The sequence below is a fragment of the Pteropus vampyrus genome, unplaced genomic scaffold, assembly GCF_000151845.1.
Source record: "Pteropus vampyrus isolate Shadow unplaced genomic scaffold, Pvam_2.0 Scaffold14, whole genome shotgun sequence".
In the NCBI taxonomy this organism is placed as follows: Eukaryota; Metazoa; Chordata; class Mammalia; order Chiroptera; family Pteropodidae; genus Pteropus; species Pteropus vampyrus.
The window spans coordinates 6,826,167-6,851,228 of NW_011888795.1; the positions used below are offsets into that span (position 1 = coordinate 6,826,167).

At 47.3% G+C, this 25,062-nt stretch overlaps 1 protein-coding gene across 4 annotated transcripts; it reads left to right on the forward strand.

Moving 5' to 3' along the window:
• On the forward strand, nt 1-24,186 carry BCL6 (B cell CLL/lymphoma 6). 4 transcript variants are annotated; one of them, XM_011381764.2, is made up of 10 exons: nt 1-93; nt 10,671-10,709; nt 11,550-11,721; nt 13,248-13,469; nt 15,544-16,515; nt 17,068-17,252; nt 18,666-18,833; nt 19,912-20,042; nt 20,153-20,290; nt 22,964-24,186. In XM_011381764.2, the coding sequence occupies exons 3-10, from the start codon at nt 11,561-11,563 to the stop codon at nt 23,105-23,107; spliced, it is 2,121 nt and encodes a 706-aa protein (XP_011380066.1). In that variant the 5' UTR covers nt 1-93; nt 10,671-10,709; nt 11,550-11,560; the 3' UTR covers nt 23,108-24,186. The 4 variants fall into 4 exon arrangements, with proteins under 4 accessions (XP_011380066.1, XP_011380093.1, XP_011380084.1 ...); XM_011381782.2 differs by lacking the exon at nt 1-93 and adding an exon at nt 7,290-7,976; XM_011381773.2 differs by lacking the exon at nt 1-93 and adding an exon at nt 8,492-9,529.
• The last annotated feature ends 876 nt before the right edge of the window (nt 24,187-25,062 follow it).

A 25,062-nucleotide genomic window follows, 5' to 3' on the forward strand; every position in this document is an offset into this window, starting at 1 on the left:
CTCAAATTCCGAGAATTGAGCTCTGTTGATTCTTAGAACTGGGGTTCTTAGAAGTGGTGATGCAAGAAGTTTCTAGGAAAGGCCGGACACCAGGTGATTATTGCTGTTGCTGCCGCCGCTGCTGCTGCTGCCGCCGCCGCCGCTGTTGCCGCTGGTGCCGCTGCCGCCGCCGCTGCTCATGATCATAATTTTACCTTTTAATTCTTTTTTTTTTTCCGCTCTTGCCAAATGCTTTGGCTCCAAGTTTCCTATGTGTATCTATTGATATAAATGTATATATTATTTATTCTAGCTGTCAGGTGTTAAAATAAATGCCGAAGATTAGTCCCACGTCTCTCCCACTCTAGGATATAGATTTTTATGTATTTATTATTTTATTCTTGTTGTCTTTGAGTAAATCGGCCGGTTTGGGGAGGCTATTGCCACCCTCCCTTGTGTTGTTTTGGTTTTTGAAAAGGAGGTGGAGGAGAGGAAGGAGGGGACTTAGGGGGCGGCCGAAGCAGAGAGGACGAGACAGTGTTTGGGGGGTGATTCGGGCAAGTCTAGGGGCTGTCTGGCCCTAGACTGCGGAGAGGACGCGCGCTCGCGCTCTCGCTCTTTCTGCTGCCTGCTTGCGTACGGCTTGTGATCTCGCTGGATTCGTGCGGCTGTTTCTCTCTCTCTCTCTCTCTCTTTTCTAGCTTGCAAACTGCCTTTCTTGTTCCCTCGCTCCAGCCTCGCCTTCCCACCCTCCCTCCACCTTCCCCTCGCCTCTCCTTCCTTCCCCTCTCCCGTCCTTCTTGGTAACTCCGGGAGGCAAGGAGGGAGGCTGCCTGCTCGCTCGTCCCGCTGGCTCTCTTCCACCGACCTCGGTCCTCTAGATTCCCTGCCTCTGAGCCGAGATTTGGGAGGAAAAATGCAAGCGAACTCCTTGGTGTTTTTTTGTTTTTTGTTTTTTCTTTTTCTCCACCCCCCCTCCCCCCCGCCCCATAAATCCAGATGAAGTATAGTTTCTACTCTTTCCTTTCAGAGCCATGATCTTCCTAACGAGATGCGAGTGTTTTGGTGTCCCCTTCCCCTATGTTTCGGGGGAGGTTTAGTTTGCCTGGGGGCGGGGATGTTGAATACTTTGAAAATTATTCTTTCTTGGTTGAAGTCGAGGGAATCGGGAACCCTCGCGCGCGCTCTCTCTCCATCCTAGGGAGAGAAGCTGATGGCGGGACATGGATTTGCGGAGTGGGTGGGAAAGGGGTGAGCGTTTGCACCTGCGGTGCTGTTCAGCGTGCGGGGACTCCGGGAACCTTCACAGGACAGCCCAGCCGAGCGGGAAGGCGGCGGGATTTCTTGGCGGTCGCAGTGTTTGTATTTTGGGCGCTGCGTGACTCGGTGTTAGCTCCCAATGGCTGTTCCCCCTTTCTTAAATTTTATTTTATTTTTCCCATGGTGCAAGCTTTGTAAATAGACATTTGCGGGCCGAGAGTAGCCGACGTCAAGCTTCAAATTCCCGAGGTCTTTGCACTAGGCGAGGGGAAAAATGAACAGCCCCAGCCCACGTTCCTACGTGCGAGACCCGGGAAGAGAGAAGGACACTTTGTGGCTCTGGCCCGGCGACCCGGCGCGGGAAGAGGGGAGGGGAAGGGTTGCAAGAGCGAAAGGGAGATCTTTGTGAGTGATTTTGCAAAAACGGATTGCGAGGTTGGTTGGATTTGCAACCTGTGGCTCTCCTCGAGGGAGTAGGAATGGGAGAAAGCGGCGGCGGCGGCCCAGGGCGGGAACGGGTGGGGAGTTGGAGCCTCGGAAATCAGCTGCGCTCGGGGGCAGCGTGAGTGAGGGGCCTCCCTGCTGCCGGATGTAGTGTCCGTGGTAAATGTCTTGAGAACTGTGGATTGCGTTGCCTATATGATGCCGTGTTATTGGAACTCTGGCGAAAAATGGAACTAGTGTTGCAATCATGAGTTTTAAAGCTCATCCAGGGAAAACAAGAACACAACAAAACAGGTTTAAAAAAAAAAATGAAAAGGACCCCTTTTATGTTGTATTCCTTCTCTCAGTGGTTAAGATTGGTGGTGGAGGTCCTGACAGCTGAGCAGGGGAAATGACCCCCAAACAGAGTGCTGAAAGTCTAGAGTTGTTACTGGGTCTCTGTCTCGGGGAGCTGGTCATCCCCTCATCCCCCAGGACTCTGATTTAATCTTTTATGTATTTTTTTTCACTCAGTTTATGTTTTCCAGGAGAAAATCTTGTAATGCTTTACTTTTTTTTTTTTTTAAGTAAACTCTCCGGAAAAAAAAAAAAAAAAAAAGTGGGGCAGGAGAGAGGGAACCAGGGAAAGGGCTGTTTAGAAATACAGTTTGTGGCTCTGAGCAATGCCACCGGCTTCCTCCAGAGAGACTGCCAGTTTCCCTTTTTCTTTGCAAGGTGTATGTGGTTTTAATAAATAACTTTTTAAAAAGAGGGGAACCGGCGAGATCTGTCAGGAGACAGGTATCTATTTTGTTCACTATTTACTACCGAGAGTCTTTGGCACTGGAACAGAACCTCGTAAATCTGCAGCCCAAGTTGAAGTTCATCTGGCCCTAGTCCACACGCTATTCCTGGAGGTAGCAAACATGAGCTCAAAGAAACGAGGTGAAATCACATTCTCACTTTAAAATATATACTTTTTTTTTTTTTTTAAAGATACTTAAGAAAAGAGAAAAGATATTTGTCTCTGGGGGAGGAGGAAATGGAAAGAAAGCACTGGAGATGGGCATTCCCTTACTAAAATGACTGCAGTGGAGTCTTTAGGCCAAAATAGAAACCTGTAGATTGGAAATATCCCCCTCTCCCATTTATAAATAGAAATTTCCAATATCCTACTATTTGGAAGACTCCAAAACTGCAGGCCCAAACATTGGCTGATTTTAAGGGTCTGTTGATAGTGACAGTAAGGCTAGAAACTGTTTATGAAAACTGGGCATCTTGAGGTAGATGGCAGCCAGAGGAAGCAGGAATTCTCCAACTGGCCTTTTCCTCTGTGCTAGATTTTGAAGGGTTTGACCCTATGCTTTCTTAAAAAGACAGTCGAATTCATTCTAGGTTTGGTGGACAAGAATGGGACTCTATACTATTAAGCTGTTGTTTCCTGAACCTTGAAGAGTTCCAGTTATTGGTTGAGTAAATGGTAGCCAAAACTAGATGTCAAAATCCTTCCTTCCCTCTCTCCGCTGCGCGGTAGCCACTCACAACCCACTTTGTTGTGAAAACTTGCGATTCAGAGGAGGCGGTGCGGCAGCGCCACCCCTCGGTGGGTGAAACTATGTGCAAAAGTCAAATATTTAAAAAATATTGTGAAATGACCTTATGAGGAATTTTTTTTTACCCTTTAGGAAGGGAAGATAAAACTAACTTTTTCAAAACGGACTTTGCAGCTGATCTCTCAAGTGGAGAGGGAAAAAAAGCTTTCCAGCTAGGATGGTGTCATAATAGGCAAAGTAGTTTCAATGAGTGTGTGTCTGGGTGTGCATGTGCGCGCCCGCGGTCGAGGGGAGGGATGGAGAAAGAGAGAGAAAGGGAGGGAGGAGGAGGGAGAGAGAGAGTGGGAGAAGGGCAGAGAAAGAGAGAAGAGGAGGTGAAGAGTGAAGGAGAGAAGAGGGTTGCCTAGGTTGGCTTTAAGTAGGCGAGTTCTCCAGGCAGACGTAGTCCAGTCCTCCTTCTCTTTGGCCTTGACTTCTCAAGGCACCTAAATTCTGCTGCTTGTCTGACATCGATAGGAAGAGAAGTATTTTGGCGTAAAAAAAGTACTAACTGGAAATCTTGTAGTTCTGCTGGCTGTGATGGTGGTGTATGTGGGAGAGTGTGAAGTGGAGGAGGTTTGGGGATGGCGTGGGACAATGGTAGGCTGGTCTGTAGCTGGGTTTGGAGCCCTGTAGAAGTAGTGTGGTGCGTGCCGGTTTCCTGCTCTGCGCAACAAGTGGGAACGCCGCCGCAGTGATCCGAGCGAGGGTGCTGTGTTGTGGCAAAGCTGGCTGGTTTCTCTTCGCCCCACTGGAAGCCAGGACGGCTCCTCCCAGCCTTCTCCGCCTCCCAGTCCGGGATAAGCAGCCCTACCAAAAGACGATACTTGTCTCCCCTCCCCCACGCCGGCTTTGCGGAACGCTACAAGCCTGCGTAGGATCAGGAGTTTATTCAAGACTTTCTTTGCTGGTCGACCAGTGTTTGGAAGGGAGCTCTTCTAAATACTATTGAGTGTCATTCTGTTTTTTGAAGACAAGTGCACTTTTTCTTTTCCCTCCCAATACATTCAGCCTTTCGGGCTGGAAAAATCAACGTATAATACATGAACTCAGCTTCAGATATTGTGTTGTGGTTGTTAGAGGCGGGAAGAACGGAATTACAGCCAGTATATTAAATGTTTTCCAGCTTTGCCTATGGAGGCAACTCCCTCCCGCTAACAGACAAAAAAATAAAAAAAGGTTGTGGGTTGTCAGTCGGGTGTGGAAGGTTGTGGCCGCGCGGTGATTTTCGGACGGACTGAGTCTGCCACCTGGTGGTAGGTCTTGATCTAGTTCCCCGCCTTGGGCGGTGGGCCGACCGCGTCACCTTCGCGCCCCTCTCCCCTCCCCTTCCCCAGTATCCCGACTAGGTGATAAGACTGACAGAGAGGGCACCCTCCAATGAGGATGACATCCGACCTCCAAAGTTTTGGTAAGATAGTTGAAAATTAGAAAGCTTCCGGATGCTTGCTTGGTCCACGATTGCTTGGCGATGGACATCTGCCTAAGAGAACCATTAATTAACCCGTTTTGTTCACGCTCTCTCTCTCTCTGTCGCTGTGGCTTCTCCCCAGGAGGAAGTCGGTAGTAGAGGGATGCCATGGGAGCTCTAGAACATACAACTTTACAGTTGAGGAAACAGGCCTGACGAGGGGGCCTGTTAATGGTGAGTTAGTGACTTAGCCGGCACCAGATTTTAAGCTTCTGAGTTTCCAAGTCAGTGACTGAAAGTCAAAGTCAAGTTTATCTCTGCTCCTTTGAGGCATCTAAGAGAAAGGAACAGTAGTTAGAGCCATGGTTTCAACCTTTCAGGTCACCGTAGTTAGAAATGGCTCTCCAGCTGTCTTGGAGAAATTTGTTTAGAAAGTATGGCCTAAGATTTTCAGTAACAGACATGAAAAGCCTTCTGTTGTGCTGAAGCGTGGAGGTCTCAGATCTCGGGGGTTTGGCTGTGATGAAGGCCCAGTCCCTAGACATGCAGGGATGCTCCTTGTTGCATTTGGATCCTGAAATCACTTTCTTTCCCTTCTTTCTGAACTCTGCTTAGTGGTTTGGAGAGAAATCAGATGCGTGGGTGGGTCACATGGACAGGTAGAGCGTAATCCCCTTAGAATGTGCCATAGCAGCTTCATAGCAAAGTTTTCTTTCTCGAGCTCAAAACTTAAGATGGCAAAGGCGCGTCCGCGTGCTGGCGGCCCCTAGCGACGGCCCGCTCGCACACCCGCGGGAGACGCTGTTGTCTCCACCACCCTGGTCCGCCGGAATTGAGTTCAGCCTCTCCCACTGCGGGAGCTGTTGGAGGCCGCGTCAGAGAAATGCGCCTCTGTTCGGGTTGGAAACGAATCTAGGGACGTGTTTGAAGAGCGGTCAAGTTTGACTCATCGCTTTCCAAGGACAGTTAGTGCCTTCCATCTTCATTAACGTGAATAAAGACCTTGGCTGATTTCTTTCCAGATCGGATTTTTAAAGGCATTGTTTGCTTGGGGAGATCATGCCGCTCCCCTCCCCTGCCAGCCTTTTTACAAAGGCCGAGCCAGATCCAGCCAGGATGGCTGAGATATCTTTGCCCGGGGACGTGGTTTGCTGGCATTGTCTGCCGGCCCTTTCTGGAAGGCTGTCGCGAGCGAGCTGGGCTCATGGGGAGCGTCCCTTCTGCAGCTCCTCTTCAGATCTTGGTGATAAAACACATCCCTCTATTTTATTGCATTTCCTAGAAGCTTGCGGGCTTGCAAGAGCGCTGTTGGCAGGAAACGTGATATAAATGAAAGTCAGGACATAATGTCCCTGAACACCTCGGTCACCCAAAACGACTGCCGAGGCCACCACGTTACCAAATAAGCTTTCATCTACTGTCAATTCCCTCCCCCTCCCTCCCCCTATCCAAGAGCGCGGAGTATCCCCCCCACCCCACCCCAACAAAAACAACTCCGTGGTTTGAGCCCACCCGCTACCGCTGGACCATTGTGACAGGACCGGAGTAGCTGTTTAGCTGAGATGCTGCGGAGAAAGGGAGCGCTTCGGCAGGATCCTTAATGTGGGTTTCACTGCGGCAGCTCCAGCCTTATTAAAATTCCTCGGCCCTGCCTCTAAACAGTGTTTTGCACTTCCACTCTCCTTTGGATTTCTCAGCGAGTTACTGTAGTTATTAGATTACCAATAATCCAAAAGCCGGGATTGGGCGGGGGGCGGGGGGAGGAGGTAGGGAGGGGAGAACGGAAGGACTTCTCCAGATCCTGAGACTGTCTAAACTAGGTCAATGGGAAGGAGGGGCGGGGCGACGAGAGGCTTGTTGGTTTCCAGCCTTGATGGAGGGCTCCCTCTAGTGTTAGTCCATGATAAAACATGATTAGGTTTGAGCTCCCGGAACCACGGGACTCCTAATTTACAATAAATGCATTTACTTAATTTTAACTTCTGTTCCTGGATTCTCACCCCATTCCATATTAAATTTCAGCTTTCGCTTTCACGTTTATTCCACCGGGGAAAGGGATGAGAAAGCTTTCAAGTCAGATTTTATGAGGCTGAAAAGGCCCGGTCTTAATGAACGGACATTGACCTCATCTCCGCCGCTGATGCGATGCGCGGAGGCGTGTGTCACTATCGCGGGTTTTAGGACGCAGCTGAGGCCTGAAGGCAGCTTCTTTTGCACCTCCCATCCCCCACCCCAGGCCCCCGAAACTACCTCTCGGAGCCGGCTACTGAGACCAATTAGGAGATGGCTCCCGGGGAGTTATAATTTCGAGGGAGGCCACGGGAAGGCGAGGCAACCTCGGAGCGCGCGGTGGGGTCCGCGCCCGGGCCTCTGCTGAATCCTAACCATATCGCTACGGTTTCGGAGAAAGTGAATTCGGAAATCTCAAAACATGTCCAGGTTTGACCTGGCAGCTCCAATTCTGAAGATTTAGAGCGGAAACCGAGCCGAGCTGGGTTCCACTACTTGCTAACGTAGGCAGAAAGGGGCTTTCGGTTTAGTTTCCTCCAGCTCGGCTATGAGCGCTGAATGGAGACCCTCAGCCCTAGGGACTCCATCTTTTTTGACCTTGACGGCTCGCCTAACCACTCTCTTGGGGGTTGGGAGCCAAACAAAAAGAGAAAAAGAAATGACGCCCCAGGCAAACAAACGCCGGAACTGGGCAACTGGAAGTCATGAAATGAGCCTCGGATTTCACCCCAAATCCTAGATTTTATACTGGCTTTGCTACTAACTTGTCTGAGAGTCGTCATTTATAAAATCGTCATAGGGGAAGAGTTGGACTAAGTGAGCTGTAAGAGTCCGTGGATAGGGCGCGGCCGAGGGATTTAGGGGAAAGTGTGCCATATTCCCCGCGAGCCTCCGCGGGCGGCCCCCCCTCCTCGGTGAATCCCCGGCGGCCCGCTGCGCAGGCAGAGATCCTGGAGGCCGTCGGGGGCCGGCAGCTTCCTGGAAAGTTACTTCTCGTTGGAGCCGGCGATAGGCAGAGAGCGTTCTGTGAAATCCGCAGAGCTGAGATCGACTACGTTCCGGGAATGAGAGGGCTGTGCCATTCCCCTCACTGCCCCCTGCCTTGACAGCTTAACAGGAAAAAAAAAAGGGCACATACAATGTTAGCTACCGAGGTGCAGGGAAAGTTTTATTTGAAGGCAAACAAATTAAGGGCTGCCACAGTCTTACCACGGGGCCTCCGCCGAGCCTGCGGGGGCTTGGAGGCGGATGGGCAGCGGTGCGGGCCCGACAGCCCCGGGTGGGCGTTCCCTGGCAGACAGGTACGGTATGATGGGGGTGGGCAAATCTGTGCCAGCTTGCTCCGGCGCGCAGGGCTGGAGTTTGCCCGTGTGTGTAAGCGAGAGAATGGGCTGCGTAGTGTCTGCCGAGTGGAAGAGGGAGGGAAAGGATGGGGTCTTTGTATTGGCTTGCTCTCTCTGAACCTTGCCTCTCGCCCTTCTCTCATCTCTTCTCTCTCTCTCTCTCTCTCTCTCTCTCTCTCTCTCTCTCTCTCTCATTTCTTTTCGTTCTTTTTCGAGGGGTGAGGAGGACCTTTTTTACTTCTCCAAATTCTTTAAAGGATGTGCCTTCTCCTCAAGATTCCTAATTAAAACTACACAGGGAAAGCGCCAAAGGAGAGAAAGTGTGTGTGTGTGTGTGTGTGTGTGTGTGTGTGTGTGTGTGTGTGTATGTGTGTGCGTGTGCGCGCGCGCGCGCGTGCTGGGTGGGGGTGGGGGGTGGCTGGAGAAGACAACGTTTAACTTTTATTTGGTAGTTATTGAGGCTGGGGCGGGGTCGGGGTCAGGGGAGTCCAGGTCTGGGCCCTTGCATTTGTCAGTTTCTCCTGGATAGCTCTGCTCTCTTGGTCGTTTTTGTAGAATAAGCCTTGTGCGTGGCATTGGTGAGTTGGCTGAAGCTAGCAGACAGGTTTGGCCAGGGTTTGCTGGGGAATAGTTTTGAGATGTTGGGCAAGGCTTATCCCCTGGATAAGTGTCCTCCTCAATAAATCAGGGCTGTATATGAGGATCAGATACCATAATGGACTGGAAAGAGCTGAACGGTCTGTAAAAAAAAAAAACAAACCAAATGCTAGTGGTTTCTCTACACCTGCAGCATGTAGAGGAAAGCTCATTGCCATACCCACAGTAACCCACGTACTCACTAGTTGTGGGACCTCCTAAGGCAGAGCTAACATAGTAAGGAGTAGACTTAATAAGGGCATGGGCCTTAATGTATGTGCTTTTGTTATTGGTCAAGCCAGATAGAGGTTTGGGGTGAAAAGTGCCCAGCCCAGGACCTGGCTGACAGTAGACCCAAGGGAATTGTTTCGTTTGATTCCGTCTGAATCTGGACTGAGTTGCCAATTATCAAGGTGAAATGACAGATCTGGGCTTCCTGTGGTTCCAAAAGTCTGTGACTGGAAATCCATAGGTGAGCTGGCAGTTGAAGCTGGCTGAAGGACAGCCAGACGTATTCCAGAAGTGGTTAGGGATCTCTTTCATGGGGGAAGAGGAGAGGGTTTATAAATAAACCTCACATGTGTCTTCAGCATTCTTTTTCAAAGGAGACAATCACTGAACTTTGGTTAATGTGCCAATTCAGTGAATCTGTCTTGCCCATCTTGAGTTAGGATGGGGAGAGGAAGAAATAGGTCCTTTCATCTTTTTCTGTCCTCTCCCTTCCCCTGTTTCCTTCCCCCATCCCCACTCCCTCACATGCACACACTAACCTTGAAGCTGATGAGATTGAGTGACTGGCACTTGGGACCACAGAGAAATGTCAGAGTATTTGGTTACAGACTCAAGGAAACCTCTCATTTTAGAGTACTCATTTGGTAAGACTCAGCAGCCTGGAATGGGGGCAAAGTGTTTGTGTGGGGGAAGAAACTTAAAAATGAGATTCACCCACATCAGGGTGCTGTTTTGCATGTTCTACAGCACGTAGGCTGATTTGGAAAGGGGACAGGAATTTGAGCCAGAAGACCTAGGGCTGGGCCACTCACCATCTATGTGGCCTAATATGACCTCTTTGGCCTCAGGCCCCTTTACCCGGAAAATAACTCTAAAGGCCTACGCTTTTTTTTAAAAAAAGGGCAAGATTATTTTGTTTGGAAGCCCATGCGCAATCATAAATGAGAGTCTTACACCTGTGCTTTAAATTATTTTGTTTTAGAGAAACAAATTTAAAGAGGGTACATATTTCATGAGTGCTCCCTGGCCCGTTCTTGGCTAAACTACACAATTAAATCTTTTCAGCATGGAGAAGCACACACTTGGGAGTCTGTGGCACTCTATCTGGTCTTAGACCCAGGAAAGAAGGGAGGGGAAACTTTGAAACAGAAGGCAAAGATTCTTCAGAAAAGCATAGATCCTCCTTCTCAGGTTGTATTCTGCAGAGTCTCTATTCAGTCTTAAGTGTTTCAGGTAGTCAGGAAATACTGCTTGGCTGTTTGTCCTGGCACGTCACTTGAACCCAAGTCTCAGTTTTGTCACCAGTGAAATTGGGATAAAGATATTGACCCTGTCGGCCTTGCGGAATCATTCTCACACTTGAAAGATAACATTTTAGCAGGCTTCGAAAAGCGTCCAGAGTTTTCAGGCCCCTGAAGGATCATCCTCATTAACATTGAATTTTTTCATTCTTTAAATTTTTTCTTTCCTATAAACTCAAGGGCTTTTGGATGGCATACATTTTTTCACTTTGAGAAAGAACATGTGTGTGTATATGTATATATAATCGATGTATGTAACATATTCCCAGTACTCAGGGCATAAACATCATTGCATGGTTTCAGGTGCCTGTTTTCGTAAGAGCTGAGCTGGAAAAATGTTTACTAGTTTTTGGTAAAACCGCACCAGCTGGCAGGCTGCAGCTATCAAAGTAAACCTAAACACGTGTATCCTAAAATAGGACTATAGTGGACAAACTTAAATTCATTAAATCAATTTCTGTTTGCTTTTTTCTCTTCCTTGCAGGTTTTAAGCAAAATTTTGGACTGTGAAAGCAGGCATTGGGTGAGTAAATTGAATTATATGCTTTAAAATTTTGTGACAGATTGCTTCCTCTGAATTTACCAGTGCATAGGTTTCTGTGAACTTTGCCACTTTTCATTAGATGAGATGAAGGATAGCTGATTCTCTCTCCATTACTCCCAGCCCTCAGCCTTCACCCATGCATTAGACTATCTTAACACCGTTGTATGGATCATTCATTCCTTTACTCATTTCTTAGTTAAGATTAATTTAGCCACCTACTATGTGCCAGCAATGTGCTATGTGCTCAAGGTGGATTGAGACAATTCTAAAGCCTAACAGAAGAGAGGCAGATGGTGGCTGAGATAATAAAATTAGATACTGATGAGAATAGCTACGATTTTTGAGAACTGTACTATGGAACAGGCACACACCTTTAATTTTTACAACCACATAGGAATTACTACTCCCATTTTGGGAAACTAAAGCCCGGAAACATTAAACGATCTGCTCCAAATCACACAGCTAGCAAAAGGTAAAGCTAGCATGCTAACCTTCAAAGCATGGTTTCTCTACTCTGTCACACACTCACTGCCTCTCAGTACTAGCAGAGTATTTGGTATGTGGAAGAAAACACTCAACAAATATCCATTCTCTTCGCCTGTCTCCTAAAGAGCTTTCTATTCCAGCCTGTTGGATAAAAATTATCCTTCCCATTTTTTAGATGTGAACAATTATGCCTGCAGATGGGCCATGAATTGTTTACAGATCAAACACAAGGGACCTGTGTGCATTCCATATGTTATCAGGCTGGACCACCTGCTCTCACACTCCTGGTAAGCAGGGAACAGGTTCTGAAGGATTTTGACCTCTTTTTTTCAGGTGGAGACAAAATGGCCTCACCGGCTGACAGCTGTATCCAGTTCACCCGCCATGCCAGTGATGTTCTTCTCAACCTTAATCGGCTCCGGAGCCGTGACATCCTGACTGATGTTGTCATAGTGGTGAGCCGTGAGCAGTTTAGAGCCCATAAGACAGTCCTCATGGCCTGCAGGTGAGGAGTCTGGAAGGGAGAGGTAGATGAATACAAGGGAATGTGATGGTGCTGGTAGTGAGCGAGGTGGAACACGCTGTGTTTGGGATCACATTCCATTTGTCTCCAGATCTCCAGCACAAGGCCCGGCAGAGTAGGCTCCCAGAAAGTGAACGAACGCACGTACTTTTAGAGAAAAAGAAAAAAAAGTTTCTGTTCTGCGGGTTTGGAAGGGAGAAGAAATCATATACTGTCTCAAGAAAGACTATGTTTGGGGCAGACATGGAGAATAATTATGGTTAACCAGTGAAAAAATAAAAAGTGAAAGAGAGCGTTAAAATATTTTAAGCAAGTTAATTTGAAATATTTTGTTCTTTTATTCCATAATTGTATTTATTTATTACTGTGCTATATTTCCATGGGTGTTTCAGAGTATATGTAAGGTAGTGAAAGTGAGCCAGCTGTTTCTTCATACTTGTAAAAGATTTCAAGTGTTCAGAGCGATTTTATGTTACATCATCTCCCTGGGTCTTCGTAGTGGCCTGTGTTGTGGATGGCATGATTATGTCCATTTTATGGATGATAAAACAAAGACACTCATAGATGAACTAATGTAGAGTCAGGCATCTCAATTGCTAGTAGAGAACTTATTCAACATCTACAACAAGCACCTGTTTTTCAATGGTAGCAAGAACAGAGGTCTATAGAGACCCAAACATAATAGCTAATGCTAAACAAGTGCTTACTATGTGCCAGGCATCATTCTATCTCCTTTACATTTTCATTCTTGCCACAACCTTGTAAGGTAGACACTATTGTTCCTGCTTTGCAGAGGAGGAAAACAAGGTGCAGAGAAGTTACCCAAGGTTGCATAGCTACTTACTGATTGATGCGAAGCTCACTTCTGGCAATACACTCAGAAAGAGTGGAATTGAGATGACAACCCAGAATTCTGGCTTCTAACTGACTGCTTTTTCCTCTGCCAGACAGTATGGTACCTGGAGGCATGGCTTAAAATTGGACTTGGATCTTCTAGGAATATTGACCTTGTGATAGTCTATAGGCTTTCAGAGAAAATCAGAATGTAGATGTAGGCATCATTTTATTTATTTGTCATCAATATCCAACCTGATTCTAAAAAAATACAATAGGATTTTTAAAATAAGGATAATGTGAGGGAACAACAAGAGAAATGCTTAACCCAAGTATAGACTAAAAATAGTGCGAATGAGTGCTAAATTTAACTCTGGTCACTTGTGCGGCTGAGATTAAAATCATTTAACCTCTCTGATCTTAGTTCCTCCATTTGTAAAAGGGGGAGAATAATAGTACCTACCTTGCAAGGTTGTGAGGAACACAGGATAATGTATGTGACCACCTTAATGACTCAATGGCATTTAGTAAGCTCTCTATAAATGGTAGCTGGTGTTAATTGCCATGGAAGTTCTGGAGCTAGGCCCAGGGGAGAGGGGCTGCATGTGACACTGACTGTAATTGATGACAGAGGCTATGTGTCTGCTATAGTGAGACATTCGTTTGTTTTACAGTGGCCTGTTCTATAGCATCTTCACAGACCAGTTAAAATGTAACCTTAGTGTGATCAACCTGGATCCTGAGATCAACCCCGAAGGGTTCTGCATTCTCCTGGACTTCATGTACACATCTCGGCTCAATCTGCGGGAGAGCAACATCATGGCCGTGATGGCCACAGCCATGTACCTGCAGATGGAGCATGTCGTGGACACTTGCCGGAAGTTTATCAAGGCCAGGTGAGCTGCCACCCAGGTGGAAGCCTTGGAAATAAAAGGATCGGAAGGGATCAGAAACCCTTGATAATAAAGCATGCATACAGAAAAAATAATCCTCCATCATGTACCACAACCTACATTTCCACTATTTTTGCATACTTTTTGCCCTTTTTAACTCTTGTACTCCAGACCAACTTGACACCTTACTGCTATCCAGGTATGTCTTGTGCGTTCCTACCTCCCGCCTCTTCCTTTCTTCCATTCACTCGATATGCCCTTTCCTCCCACCCTGCAAGGCCAGGCTTGGTTGCCAGCTCCTCTCTGGATATTTTTATAATTATCACTCAGCTCTTCCCTCAGATCTTCCTCTGTGTTCTAAAGCCTTTTGCCTGTCCTTTAGATCTTCCTTCTGTTTTAACTATTTGCATATATGTTTTAGTTCTCCTTTAGACTTCTATTTTAGCTATTTACATACGTGCCTTAGTTCCCCTACCAGCCTATAGGCTGCTCTGATCATCTTTTTTATCTCCCTGCTCCCACCAGAGAGGACATTTATTGAATTAAATTGAGTTCACTAGGTCTAACCTACCCAAGGGGCTGGTAGGACATGACCATCATTTAAAGGTGAGGAATCTGAGAACCAAAGATATGAAGAGCTTTGCTAAGTGGAACAGAGACCAGAAGCATTTGATTTGCTGCTCCGGGGTGATTGCATCCACTCTCAAACAGAAGGGTTTCCCTCCTCTTTTGGAACACCTCCAGGAGCCAGGAATTCAGTGTCCCCAGAGCCACGCCGTCTACCTTAGTCAGTTAGAAAGCTCCTCTTTATGGCAATTCGGAACGACTCCCTTAACCTTCACTCATTGGTTCTGGCACTGTTAAATGTAATCATGTTGAGTTGGCCTATTTTTTGCACCCACATAATGTCCCTTCAAGTATACGCAGCTAGAGCTCGCTGTCTCCTGTGGGTGATGACGGTGGCAGGATCATCATTGCCATCACTTATGAGTACTTTCTCTGAGTCAGGCCCTGTGCTTGGAGTGGTTAAGTACCTTGCTCCAGGTCATATGGCTGCTAAGTGGCATGACTGGGATTGGAAACCGGGTCTCATTTACATGCCACATACAAGTGATATCATGTGGTTTTCAACTTTTTCTGTCTGATTTATTTCACTTAGCATGATTATTTCAAGATCACTTACAGGTGGGATATAAATCTAAAAGCAACAAACGAACATGACAAACAAACAGAGACTCATGGACATGGACAGTAGACTAGTGGTTGCCAGAGGGTAGAGGGTAGGGGGGAAGGTAGACGGGGTGAAGGGGGTCAAATATGTGGTGACAGAAAGAAATCTAACTATGGGTGGTGAACACGCAGTGCAGTATGTATATGACTTACTGTTGAATTGTATACTTGAAACTTGTTGGATTTGGTTAACCAATGTCACCATTAAAAAAAAAAATACTAATGAGAGGAAGGAACTATAATTCTCTCATCCTCGTTCCACACGATATCACTTTATCATATCTCTTCACCAGCAATGCTGCCTTTCCCCAAAGTACACTTCTCCATAATGCCAGTCAGCGTTTAGGGTGAATCCTGTTTTCGACAGGGCACCAGTTTGTCTAAGACTGTCTGAACGCGTGGCACTAGCATTCTGTAAATTCTTCCTTCCCTGAGCCTCAGTTTCCATGTGTGTAAAATAGAAACAATAACACCTGTCTTCTCATCCTTGCAGGATTTCACATGAGTAAAGTGAGATAAGGGCTGTGAAAGCTTTATATTCTATAATCCAAAGAATTACAGATTTTGTGTGACTTAAACATACAAGATCATGTCTAAACAGGCACAGATTGTGTGGGTAACTCTCTTTCCTTCGCTGGGCCTTGTTTCCCCAACTGTGGGCTGGATTGCTAGACTTCTAGTGTAAAAGCCATGTGACTAAAAGCATTTCCCTGCTCCAGAGCCATATCTCCTATGTCCAGCTGACGCAAGCAAAACTGTGATTACATAGACCAGTGTCACTTGGAAGGTCGTGGGCTTCGCAGTTCTAATTTGGAGGCCGGTTTCTTCTTTCTTGATTATCCTGCAGCGAAGCAGAGATGGTTCCTGCCATCAAGCCTCCCCGTGAAGAGTTCCTGAGCAGCCGGGTGCTGATGCCCCAAGACATCATGGCCTATCGGAGTCGTGAGGTGGTGGAGAACAACCTGCCGCTAAGGAATGCCCCCGGGTGTGAGAGCAGAGCCTTTGCCCCTAGCCTATACAGTGGCCTGTCTACACCGCCAGCGTCTTATCCCATGTACAGCCATCTCCCCATCAGCAGCTTCCTCTTCTCCGATGAGGAGCTGCGGGATGCCCGGATGCCTGTGGCCAACTCCTTCCCCAAGGAACGAGCTCTCCCCTGCGATAGTGCCAGGCCAATCCCAGGAGAGTACAGCCGGCCAGCCATGGAGATATCCCCCAGTGTGTGCCACAACAGCATCTACTCACCCAAGGAGGCAGCCTCAGAGGAGGCACGGAGTGACATGCACTACAGTGTGGCCGAGGGCCCCAAGCCTGCTGCCCCCTCGGCCCGGAACGCCCCATACTTCCCCTGTGACAAGGCTGGCAAGGAGGAAGAGAGGCCCTCCTCCGAGGATGAGATTGCCCTGCATTTCGAGTCCCCCAATGCACCCCTAAACCGGAAAGGTCTGGTCAGTCCACAGAGCCCCCAGAAGTCTGACTGCCAGCCCAACTCGCCCACAGAGTCCTGTAGCAGCAAGAATGCCTGCATCCTCCAGACCTCTGGTTCCCCTCCAGCCAAGAGTCCCACCGACCCCAAAGCCTGCAACTGGAAGAAATACAAGTTTATCGTGCTCAACAGCCTCAACCAGAAAGCTAAACCGGAGGGGCCTGAGCAGGCTGAGCTGGGCCGCCTTTCCCCTCGAGCCTACACTGCCCCGCCAGCCTGCCAGCCACCCATGGAGCCTGAGAACCTTGACCTCCAGTCCCCAACTAAGCTCAGCGCCAACGGGGAGGACTCCACCATCCCGCAGGCCAGCCGGCTCAATAACATCGTCAACAGGTGATTTCAGAAACAGTCCAGACCTGGGGGGTCAGGGGTTACCTGAGCAGGGCTCTGAGGTTGCCTCTTCTGATGGATGCAGGGGCTGTGTTCTTTTCTTGCCTGAAATGCTGAGCCTATTAGAGGTGTGGGATAAGAGCCTGATGATTGAATTAACCTAAGTAAGGAAGGAGATTAAGCTTCAGTGTATCTTTTCATAGCAGGAGAGAGTTCTTTTCTGTGATAGAAGAACATTCCCCGAATCCCAGAGGCAGATCTTGTGGTCTTGGTGTGGCAGCGGGGATTCCTCATACTTGCCTTGGACTAAGGGAGGTTGCTGAATGCAGAACCGAGGGGAAGAAACTGGGTCTGAGAGTGGGGTTTTGGCTAGTTCGACCCCATTGGTGATCTCTATACATGTGCTGTTGGAGGTAGCCTTGAGGATAGCCCTGCGGCCCCAGACCCAGAGTGGCTGCCGGGCTCCCTGAGCACAGGGAGGAGGGCATGGCATAGAGGCTGGGCAGAGTGCTCCACTCTGCTCCAGCTGCTGAGGCTCTTTCCTCCTGCCCACAGGTCCCTGACAGGCTCGCCTCGCAGCAGCAGCGAGAGCCATTCGCCGCTCTACCTGCACCCCCCCAAGTGCACGTCCTGTGGCTCTCAGTCCCCACAGCACACGGAGATGTGCCTCCACACCACTGGCCCCACGTTCCCCGAAGAGATGGGAGAGACCCAGTCTGAGTACTCGGATTCCAGCTGTGGTGAGTCTCTTCCCCTCCCTCTCCTTGTTGGGGAGAAGGCAGGCCCCCACCTCTGCTCCATGGGATTTGTGCTTCTGTTTTACTTATGCCGTTGCCACTGACTGGGAGTCGCTCCTGATTGGAAGTCCACTGGCACTTAAAACCACCAGCCGATTGCCCGCACTCTTGACCATTTGGGAAACTAGGCTGGTCAAAACAGGGGATGGGGTAGTACGGTTACTCTGGGGTAAAAGAGAATGACGGGGCGGAATTTTCAGCTTCGTTCCAGCAGAGGGAACACGTGGGACTGGCTGTAACTCTCAGAGCTTTCTTAGCCCCTCTGGACCCAAATTTCTGGTGCAGGATCTGGGTACATGTTAGTTCACTCTGCTAGGCCGTCCATTCCGTAAGGGGAAGCATCTGAATTGGTTCATTCCTGTGTCTCCCGTGGGTCCCAGTGAGTCTCTAGAACAGAGTGGGTACTCAGTAAATATTAACCGAATTAGGTGAAATTAGGTTAAATTGAAGTTTGTGGATAGTGTGTGATTGGCACCTCCAATCCTTACCAGATGTAAAAGTCTATGCCTTCCCGCAGCTCTGGCTGCAGTACTGTAGCCCAGTGATACTGAATCGGGCCTGAGCCACTGCAATGTGTCGTTTTCAAATTGTTAAAGAAAAAAATTAGTTACTTACAGTGAAAAGTGTGGCACAGGATGTGAACCTGTAGTTGGGAGAGCAGAGACCTGTCCCCCTTCTGTTCCCCAGGCCATTTGCCTTTGTTCTGCACTCCAGTTCCTTCTTCTGGGCCTCTGTTTCTACTTCCACTATCATTTTGGTCTCCCAATCTTCCAGAAGTGTTCAGGAGACATGAAATCGAGATTGGTGCAAGGGCGACCGTGTTTGTCATTAATCCTCCTCAGTGACTTCAAAGTATCATCGAATCTGATTTATATCTCACATTCCTATGATGCTTTGTGTTATGTCATGTCTTGTGAAGTAGGTAGGACAGGGGTTTATTATCCTGATTTTGGAGATAGAGACACAGACAGAGGCTCAGGGACGCGAAGGGTCTTGTCAAGTGAGGGCTTCTGTGTGTGGTGCAGATAAAGCTATGAACTGATAATAAAAGTCAGTTCTCAGTGCTCTCCAGAGGAGGAGCCCTGCTGAGCTTTTCTCCAGCTGATGCAGTTCACATGTGTACCTGCTGGTTTGAGCTTCCCTTCCTTACCTTAATATTCAAATCTGTTTCCTTTCTCCTCTGTGACTGAGACTCTAAATGCTAAGAAAAATAAAATCCCCACAGGCCCCTTGCCCTGGGCTCCCATGAGTGCTGAGTGGGCAGGGGCACTGGGCATGGCTCCAGAGGAGAGGGGCCTCAGAGCCCTGTCTCCCTTCCTCGTGCTGACATCGGTGTCCCCTCCAACCCTCCAACAGAGAATGGGGCCTTCTTCTGCAATGAGTGTGACTGCCGCTTCTCTGAGGAGGCCTCACTCAAGAGGCACACGCTGCAGACCCACAGTGACAAACCCTACAAGTGTGACCGCTGCCAGGCCTCCTTCCGCTACAAGGGCAACCTCGCCAGCCACAAGACCGTCCATACGGGTATGGCCCTGCCCCACCTCACCCGAGCTCACCAGGGTCACTCGGGGCAGGAAGGGGAGTGGATCCCAGAGAAAGCAGTGTGGGATTTCGGAACGCGGCAGGGTGAGGCAAAGAGCAGGCCCCATCCTGGCCTGAGTGAGGGGCCTGGCCCTGGAGCCTCTTTGCTTAGTGACTTGTCCACACCCTGTATCCTTTGTCTTTCCTCTGAGATGCTCTGTCCTGCTTCTCTGCCTATGCTGGGGTCAGAAGTGTTAATCCCACCGTAAAGGAGGAGAAACTAAGGCTGAGAGAGGCAAAGTGATGAGCTTTTGTAAAGCCAGAAAAAAAACCAAAGGCTTCTTGATTTCCTCTAAGGGCTTATTCCTTATCAACTTACATTCCTTTACCAGGTAGCTTCTAATAACCTGATTGTTGTCCAAAGTTGACTCTCTTTTGGTATTTTAAATGGGTCCTTTATCCCAGAAACTTTCCATGAGGGAAGGCGCAGCCCTTCTGTTGGTTTCCTCTGTCTGAGCATCTACTCCAACTCAGGCCCCACCTCTGTTGCAAATGGAATCCAGCCGTAGTTGCCACAAGCGGAAAAGCATGTTTGTTCTAAAAGAGAGAAACTAGAGCAGCCTGATTGTATCTCCCTGGTGAGTGGGTTGGCTATTCAATCAGTCTTATCCAAATGAAGAGCTAGAAGAGCCTTCCCAGGTCATCTAAATTCGCCCCTCAGATTCCAGAGAGGGAAACTGAGGCCCAGAGAAGGAGAGTGACTTGTCCAAATCCCGCAGTTAGATAATCCTAATGACAAAGCTGGTTGCGAGGCTTTCCGAACCTCAGTCTCTCCCCGTCCCACGCCTAGTGTTGCTTCTACTCCTCCTTGCCTCTTGACTGTGATCAAGGCATGCTGGTGTGTGTGTGAGGGAGGTGGGGCCGGTGGGAGCCTGGCCCCTGGATCCTCTCTTTGACATCTTCCAAGGGAAAGAAAGTCGAAGTAGCTCTGGGTAGGGCAGTTTGCTTTGAAATTCAGGGGCCAGGGACTGTGAGCCTCTGTTGACTATGGCTTTCCTTTTCCCTCTTTTCTCTGTAATAGGTGAGAAACCCTATCGCTGTAACATCTGTGGGGCCCAGTTCAACCGGCCAGCCAACCTGAAAACCCACACTCGAATTCACTCTGGAGAGAAGCCCTACAAATGCGAAACCTGTGGAGCCAGATTTGTACAGGTGGGTAGGGGGTTTGGGGGAAACACCCCTCAGCCTCTGCATGCGGTGGCTGCCGGGGGGCTCTGCAGCACACCCTGACAGAGCCGCTCATGCTTTGCTCTTCCATTCAGGTGGCCCACCTTCGTGCCCACGTGCTCATCCACACTGGCGAGAAGCCCTACCCGTGTGAAATCTGTGGCACCCGTTTCCGGCACCTTCAGACTCTGAAGAGCCACCTGAGAATCCACACAGGAGAGAAACCTTACCATGTATGGGCACCTTTGTGGCTACTGGCTGGCCTGGGAGGGGCAGGGAGGTGGAGAGGTGGGGCAGCGGAGCTGTTTGCTCCAATCTCAAGTACACCAGTGGGATGGTGAGGAAAGTAATGATCATAAGACCTGGACTGGGGCCTGATTTTCAAAGACACCCTGCTTGACCTTGGCCTAGGTCTCAGTTTGCTTATCTTTAAAATGGGGGTGTTGGGCTAGGTGATCCCAGCCTTAGGAGAGAGGTCTGGACTATGGATACGTGGATCGTGGAGTCAGTCATTCATTCCGCAAATATTTATTGAGTGCTTAAACTGGGCTCGATGTCTACTTAAGAAGAGCTAAGGTGTTTGAGAAGGAGCAGCCATAGGAGTGGAAGGAGAGCCTGAAGAATGTGGTGATATAAGGAAAAACAAACAAACAAACAAAACAGAGAATAGGCTGTTTCAAAAAGGAGCAGGTGGCCAGCAGCAAGATGCTGAGATCGGCCCATTGGAATCACAATGTTCTAGGGCTGGGACTCAGCAAACTAATGCTTTTTAATGTTCTGTGAGCTAACAATGGTTTTTATATTTTTAAGTGTCTAAAAAGTCAAAAGAATAATATTTTGTGATATGTGAAAATTATATAAAATTTAAATGTCTAAGTCCATAAACAGTTTCATTGGAATACAGCCATGCTTACTTGTTTACGTATTGTCTGTGGCTGCTTTCATACTACAGTGACAGAGTTTAGTTGTGTCAGAGAATGTAAAATATTCCACAAAGCCTAAAATATTTCCTTCCTAGTTCTTTACAGAAATAGTTTGCCCATCTCTGCTGTAGAGAGGAAGATATTGGTCGGGCAGCTGAGATATCTGGGTTCATATTCTGACTTTGACAGTATCCCTTTTGGGGGGCCTGGGACAAGCCCTGACCCTCTCACTGGGCCATAGTTTTCTTTCCCTGTAAAATGATGAGGACGTAGATGAGTTTTCAAACTGTGCTCTTTCAGTCACCAAGGTTCTACATCCTTGCAGGGCAGGACTGGGCTGAGGCCTCTTTTACCTTTCCAGTTTCCATTTAATTTGAAAGGAGAGTCTCCTGGCTTACAAGTGTGGAAACCAGTGTTATGAGTGATGCTGACTTTGATGAGCTTATGGCATCACTCTAGTAGTGATAGACACAAGAAGTAATTGATGAATGATTAACTCATACCACAAGTGTTCACCTGCAAAATGTGGTTATTTTCATTTGCTTGTTTATCAGCCCTTGAGTAAAAATCTTCTTACTTGCTGTTTGTTCTGGGGCACAGTCGTTATCCTCTCAGTACCTTAATTTCCTCACCTGTAAAATGAGCCGGATAATAGGGCCAACCTCGTGGAGTTATATTGTACTAAGTTAAGGAATTTACTAGTATTCAGAATGATGCTTGGCACATAGTAAGAGTACAATAACTATTTTCTATTGTAATTATTCGCTAGGAGATTAGATGCACAGGATGTCAGATTTAAGAGTTACTTGCAGAGTATATTGTCTTGGTCCCTTACAGAGGGAAAGCCAAGGCTCAGAAAGAAGTGACACACTCAGGACGTACAGCAGAGTGTGGCATGGATATGATGGGCCTCTCGTTTCCCCGAGACTACGGTTCTTTCTACTCACTGGCCCACCCGTTCTGTTTTTTCATTTTTCTAAATTTATTTCTATTTTTACTTTAAAAAATTCTCTATACGAACATATTTATTACATTTTTTTTAATGAGAATAATTTTACATTTATGGAAAAGTTGCAAAGGGTATAGAGAGTTCCCATACACACCCAGTTTCCCGTTAACATCTTACATTAGTAGGATACATTTGTCAAAACTAATGAACCCATACTGATATGTTATTCTAAACTGAAGTCCATACTTTATTTGGATTTTTCTTAGTTTTTACCTAAATTGTCCTTTTTCTGTTCCAAGATTGCATTCAGATTACCCCATTATATTTAGTCATCCATTTTACTTTTAGGTAACTTTTCCACTAAAACTATTACCGTACATTTACTGAATCAAAGTGAGAAACAGCTCTACTTCCTGAAGCCTTGTTAGCTTATCTAAGGTATGCACACTAAGAGGGAATAGAACTGTATTTTTAAAAGCATATCTTAGACTTGAGAATTTTCATGAATTCAGACGGTCGTCTATTTGTCCAAATATATTCTGATTTAATGCATATTGCCTAAGAGATATATATTCTACTAGATATTAGGAAGATGATAAAATTTACTAAGTGGTCACTGCCCTCAAAGCATTCCCCACCTGGCATGGCAAGGCTAGAACTCTTACAGAGGTTCAAAGGAAAGAGGGATTATTCTTACCCTAGAGAGATATTAAAGGAAGCTTTAATAATTAGGGGAGTTGGCACCTGAACTACATTTTTGGGTAAGACTTGAACTTGTAGAGTTAAGACAGGGAAATACCGCCCAGGCATCAGAAAAGCATGAGCACTGCTTTGGAGAGCAGCAGATCAGGGACATTCTCATAAAGCCTACGGGTCCTTTAGCGGGAGCCAGGATCCACATGGGCTCCTAACCTGGCCAACGAGAGGGACTTGCTACCAGATCGCTTGCAGGGGGAACCTCCTCTGGGTCTTTGAAAAATGACACATTTCTTGGGTTGATGACAACTAAAAGTTTGCCTCTGGTTTTCCTTTAGTGCGAGAAGTGTAACCTGCATTTCCGTCACAAAAGCCAGCTGCGTCTTCACTTGCGCCAGAAGCACGGCGCCATCACCAACACCAAGGTGCAATACCGCGTGTCCGCCACTGACCTGCCCCCGGAGCTCCCCAAAGCCTGCTGAAGCATGGAGTGTTGATACTTTCCATTCGAGCCCCTTCTCAGAATCTACCCAAAGGATACTGTAACACTTTACAATGTTCATCCCATGATGTAGTGCCTATTTCATCCACTAGTGCAAATCATAACTGGGCGTGGGGGGGTGGGGTGGGGGGAGGGGTGTGGGGACTGGGAGCCAAGGCGGCTCCCCTTCCCCCACTGCCGTAAAACATTAAGAAAATAATATTGCTTCTTCTCCTATGTGTAAGGCGAACCATGTCAGCAAAAAGCAAAATCATTTTATATATCAAAGTGGGGGAGTATGCAAAAGTTCTGACTTGACTTAGTCTGCAAAATGAGGAATGTATATGTTTTGTGGGAACAGATGTTTCTTTTGTATGTAAATGTGCTTTCTTTTAAAAGAAGAGACTTCGGTATGTTATCAAAGAGAGGGCTTTAATTTTTTTAACCAAAGGTGAAGGAATATATGGCAGAGTTGTAAATATATAAATATATATATATATATAAAATAAATATATATAAACCTAAAAAAGATATATTAAAAATATAAAATTGTGTTAAAGGCTCGATTTTGTATCTGCAGGCAGACACGGATCTGAGAATCTTTATTGAGAAAGAGCACTTAAGAGAATATTTTAAGTATTGCATCTGTATAAGTAAGAAAATATTTTGTCTAAAATGCCTCAGTGTATTTGTATTTTTTTGCAAGTGAAGGTTTACAATTTACAAAGTGTGTATTAAAAAAAAAAAAAAGAACAAAAAAAGCTGCGGAAGGAAAAATGGGTAGTTTTGTTCTAGTTTCCGGTTTGTATATACCTATACAATGTGTCCTACGGTGCCTTTTTCATGGAAGTTTTCAACGATGGACGAGCGTGCCATCCCTTTCTGAAGTGTAGGCAGACACAGGGACTTGAAGTTGTCACTAACTAAGCTCTCTTTGGGAATGTTTGTCTCATCCATCACATTCTGCGTCATGCTTGTGTTATAACTACTCCGGAGACAGGGTTTGGCTGTGTCTAAACTGCATTACCGCGTTGTAAAATATAGCTGTACAAATACAAAAATAAAATGTCGAAAAGTCAAGTCAGTTTGTTCTGGGGGTCTTTCCTTGTTTTGGAATTGAGACTTAGGTGGGTCTGGTTTCCTTTGCTCTTAACCTAGTGGGAAGTTCTCACTGAGGGTGGTGGCTGCTGGGTGCGGGGGTCTTAGAAAGAGGGGGCTGGGGCTTGCTCCTGGTGGCTGGGCAGGGACCCATCTTCGGTTCCCAGGCCGGGGATGGACTGTAGACTCCACCCCTGGTGTGAGGACCTCCAGTGGAAGACTTTGGATGGACCTCTCACCTCTATTTCTGGTCGGTTCCCTTCTCTTTCTGTTTTTTCACTCGGCTCTAGGTTGAGCTTTTAACAACTTCAGTTCTAGTCTTTCTGACACGAATGTCTGTGAGTCTTTTGCTCTTGGAGAATTTGCCCATTCTGTGATAAGGTTCATCTTGCCTCCTGGCTTCATAAACAATTTCTGCTGGGGTTCAGGGGTCAGTATGAAGGCTTCTGACCCCAATCATACATTTCTCAGCCTTGGTGCCTTGGGTGTCTTTTTGATATCTGCTGGGAGGTTGACAGGCATCTATCGACTTGGAAGCTTTATGAATGGCTACTAGCCAAGCAAACCTCCATCCCTATGGAAGTGTTCTTTGTCCAAAGGACTCTATAGTGGAGGTCGGCCACCTCCTGTGTGACTGAAGACAGTCATTTACCCTCTGGGTCCCCTTCTCAACCTGCCCAAGAGGGGACTGGATTAACTAGATTGCTTATGATTCCATGATTCAGACATAAATTCAATCTAGCTTACCTTGGCACCCCATTTTACCTCAAAAAACCCCAAGGATTACATTTAATTGATGAGACCTAAGAACAGTAGGGACAAGTGTGGTCGTGGCCCCTGGCCCAGAGGAAAAGGTCC

Coding starts and splice junctions, on each gene's coding strand:
- BCL6 (XM_011381764.2), top strand. CDS start 11,561: ATGGCCTCACCGGCTGACAGCTGTATCCAGTTCACCCGCCATGCCAGT. Junction 13,470..15,543: donor CGGAAGTTTATCAAGGCCAG/GTGAGCTGCCAC, acceptor ATTATCCTGCAG/CGAAGCAGAGATGGTTCCTG. Junction 17,253..18,665: donor GTACTCGGATTCCAGCTGTG/GTGAGTCTCTTC, acceptor ACCCTCCAACAG/AGAATGGGGCCTTCTTCTGC.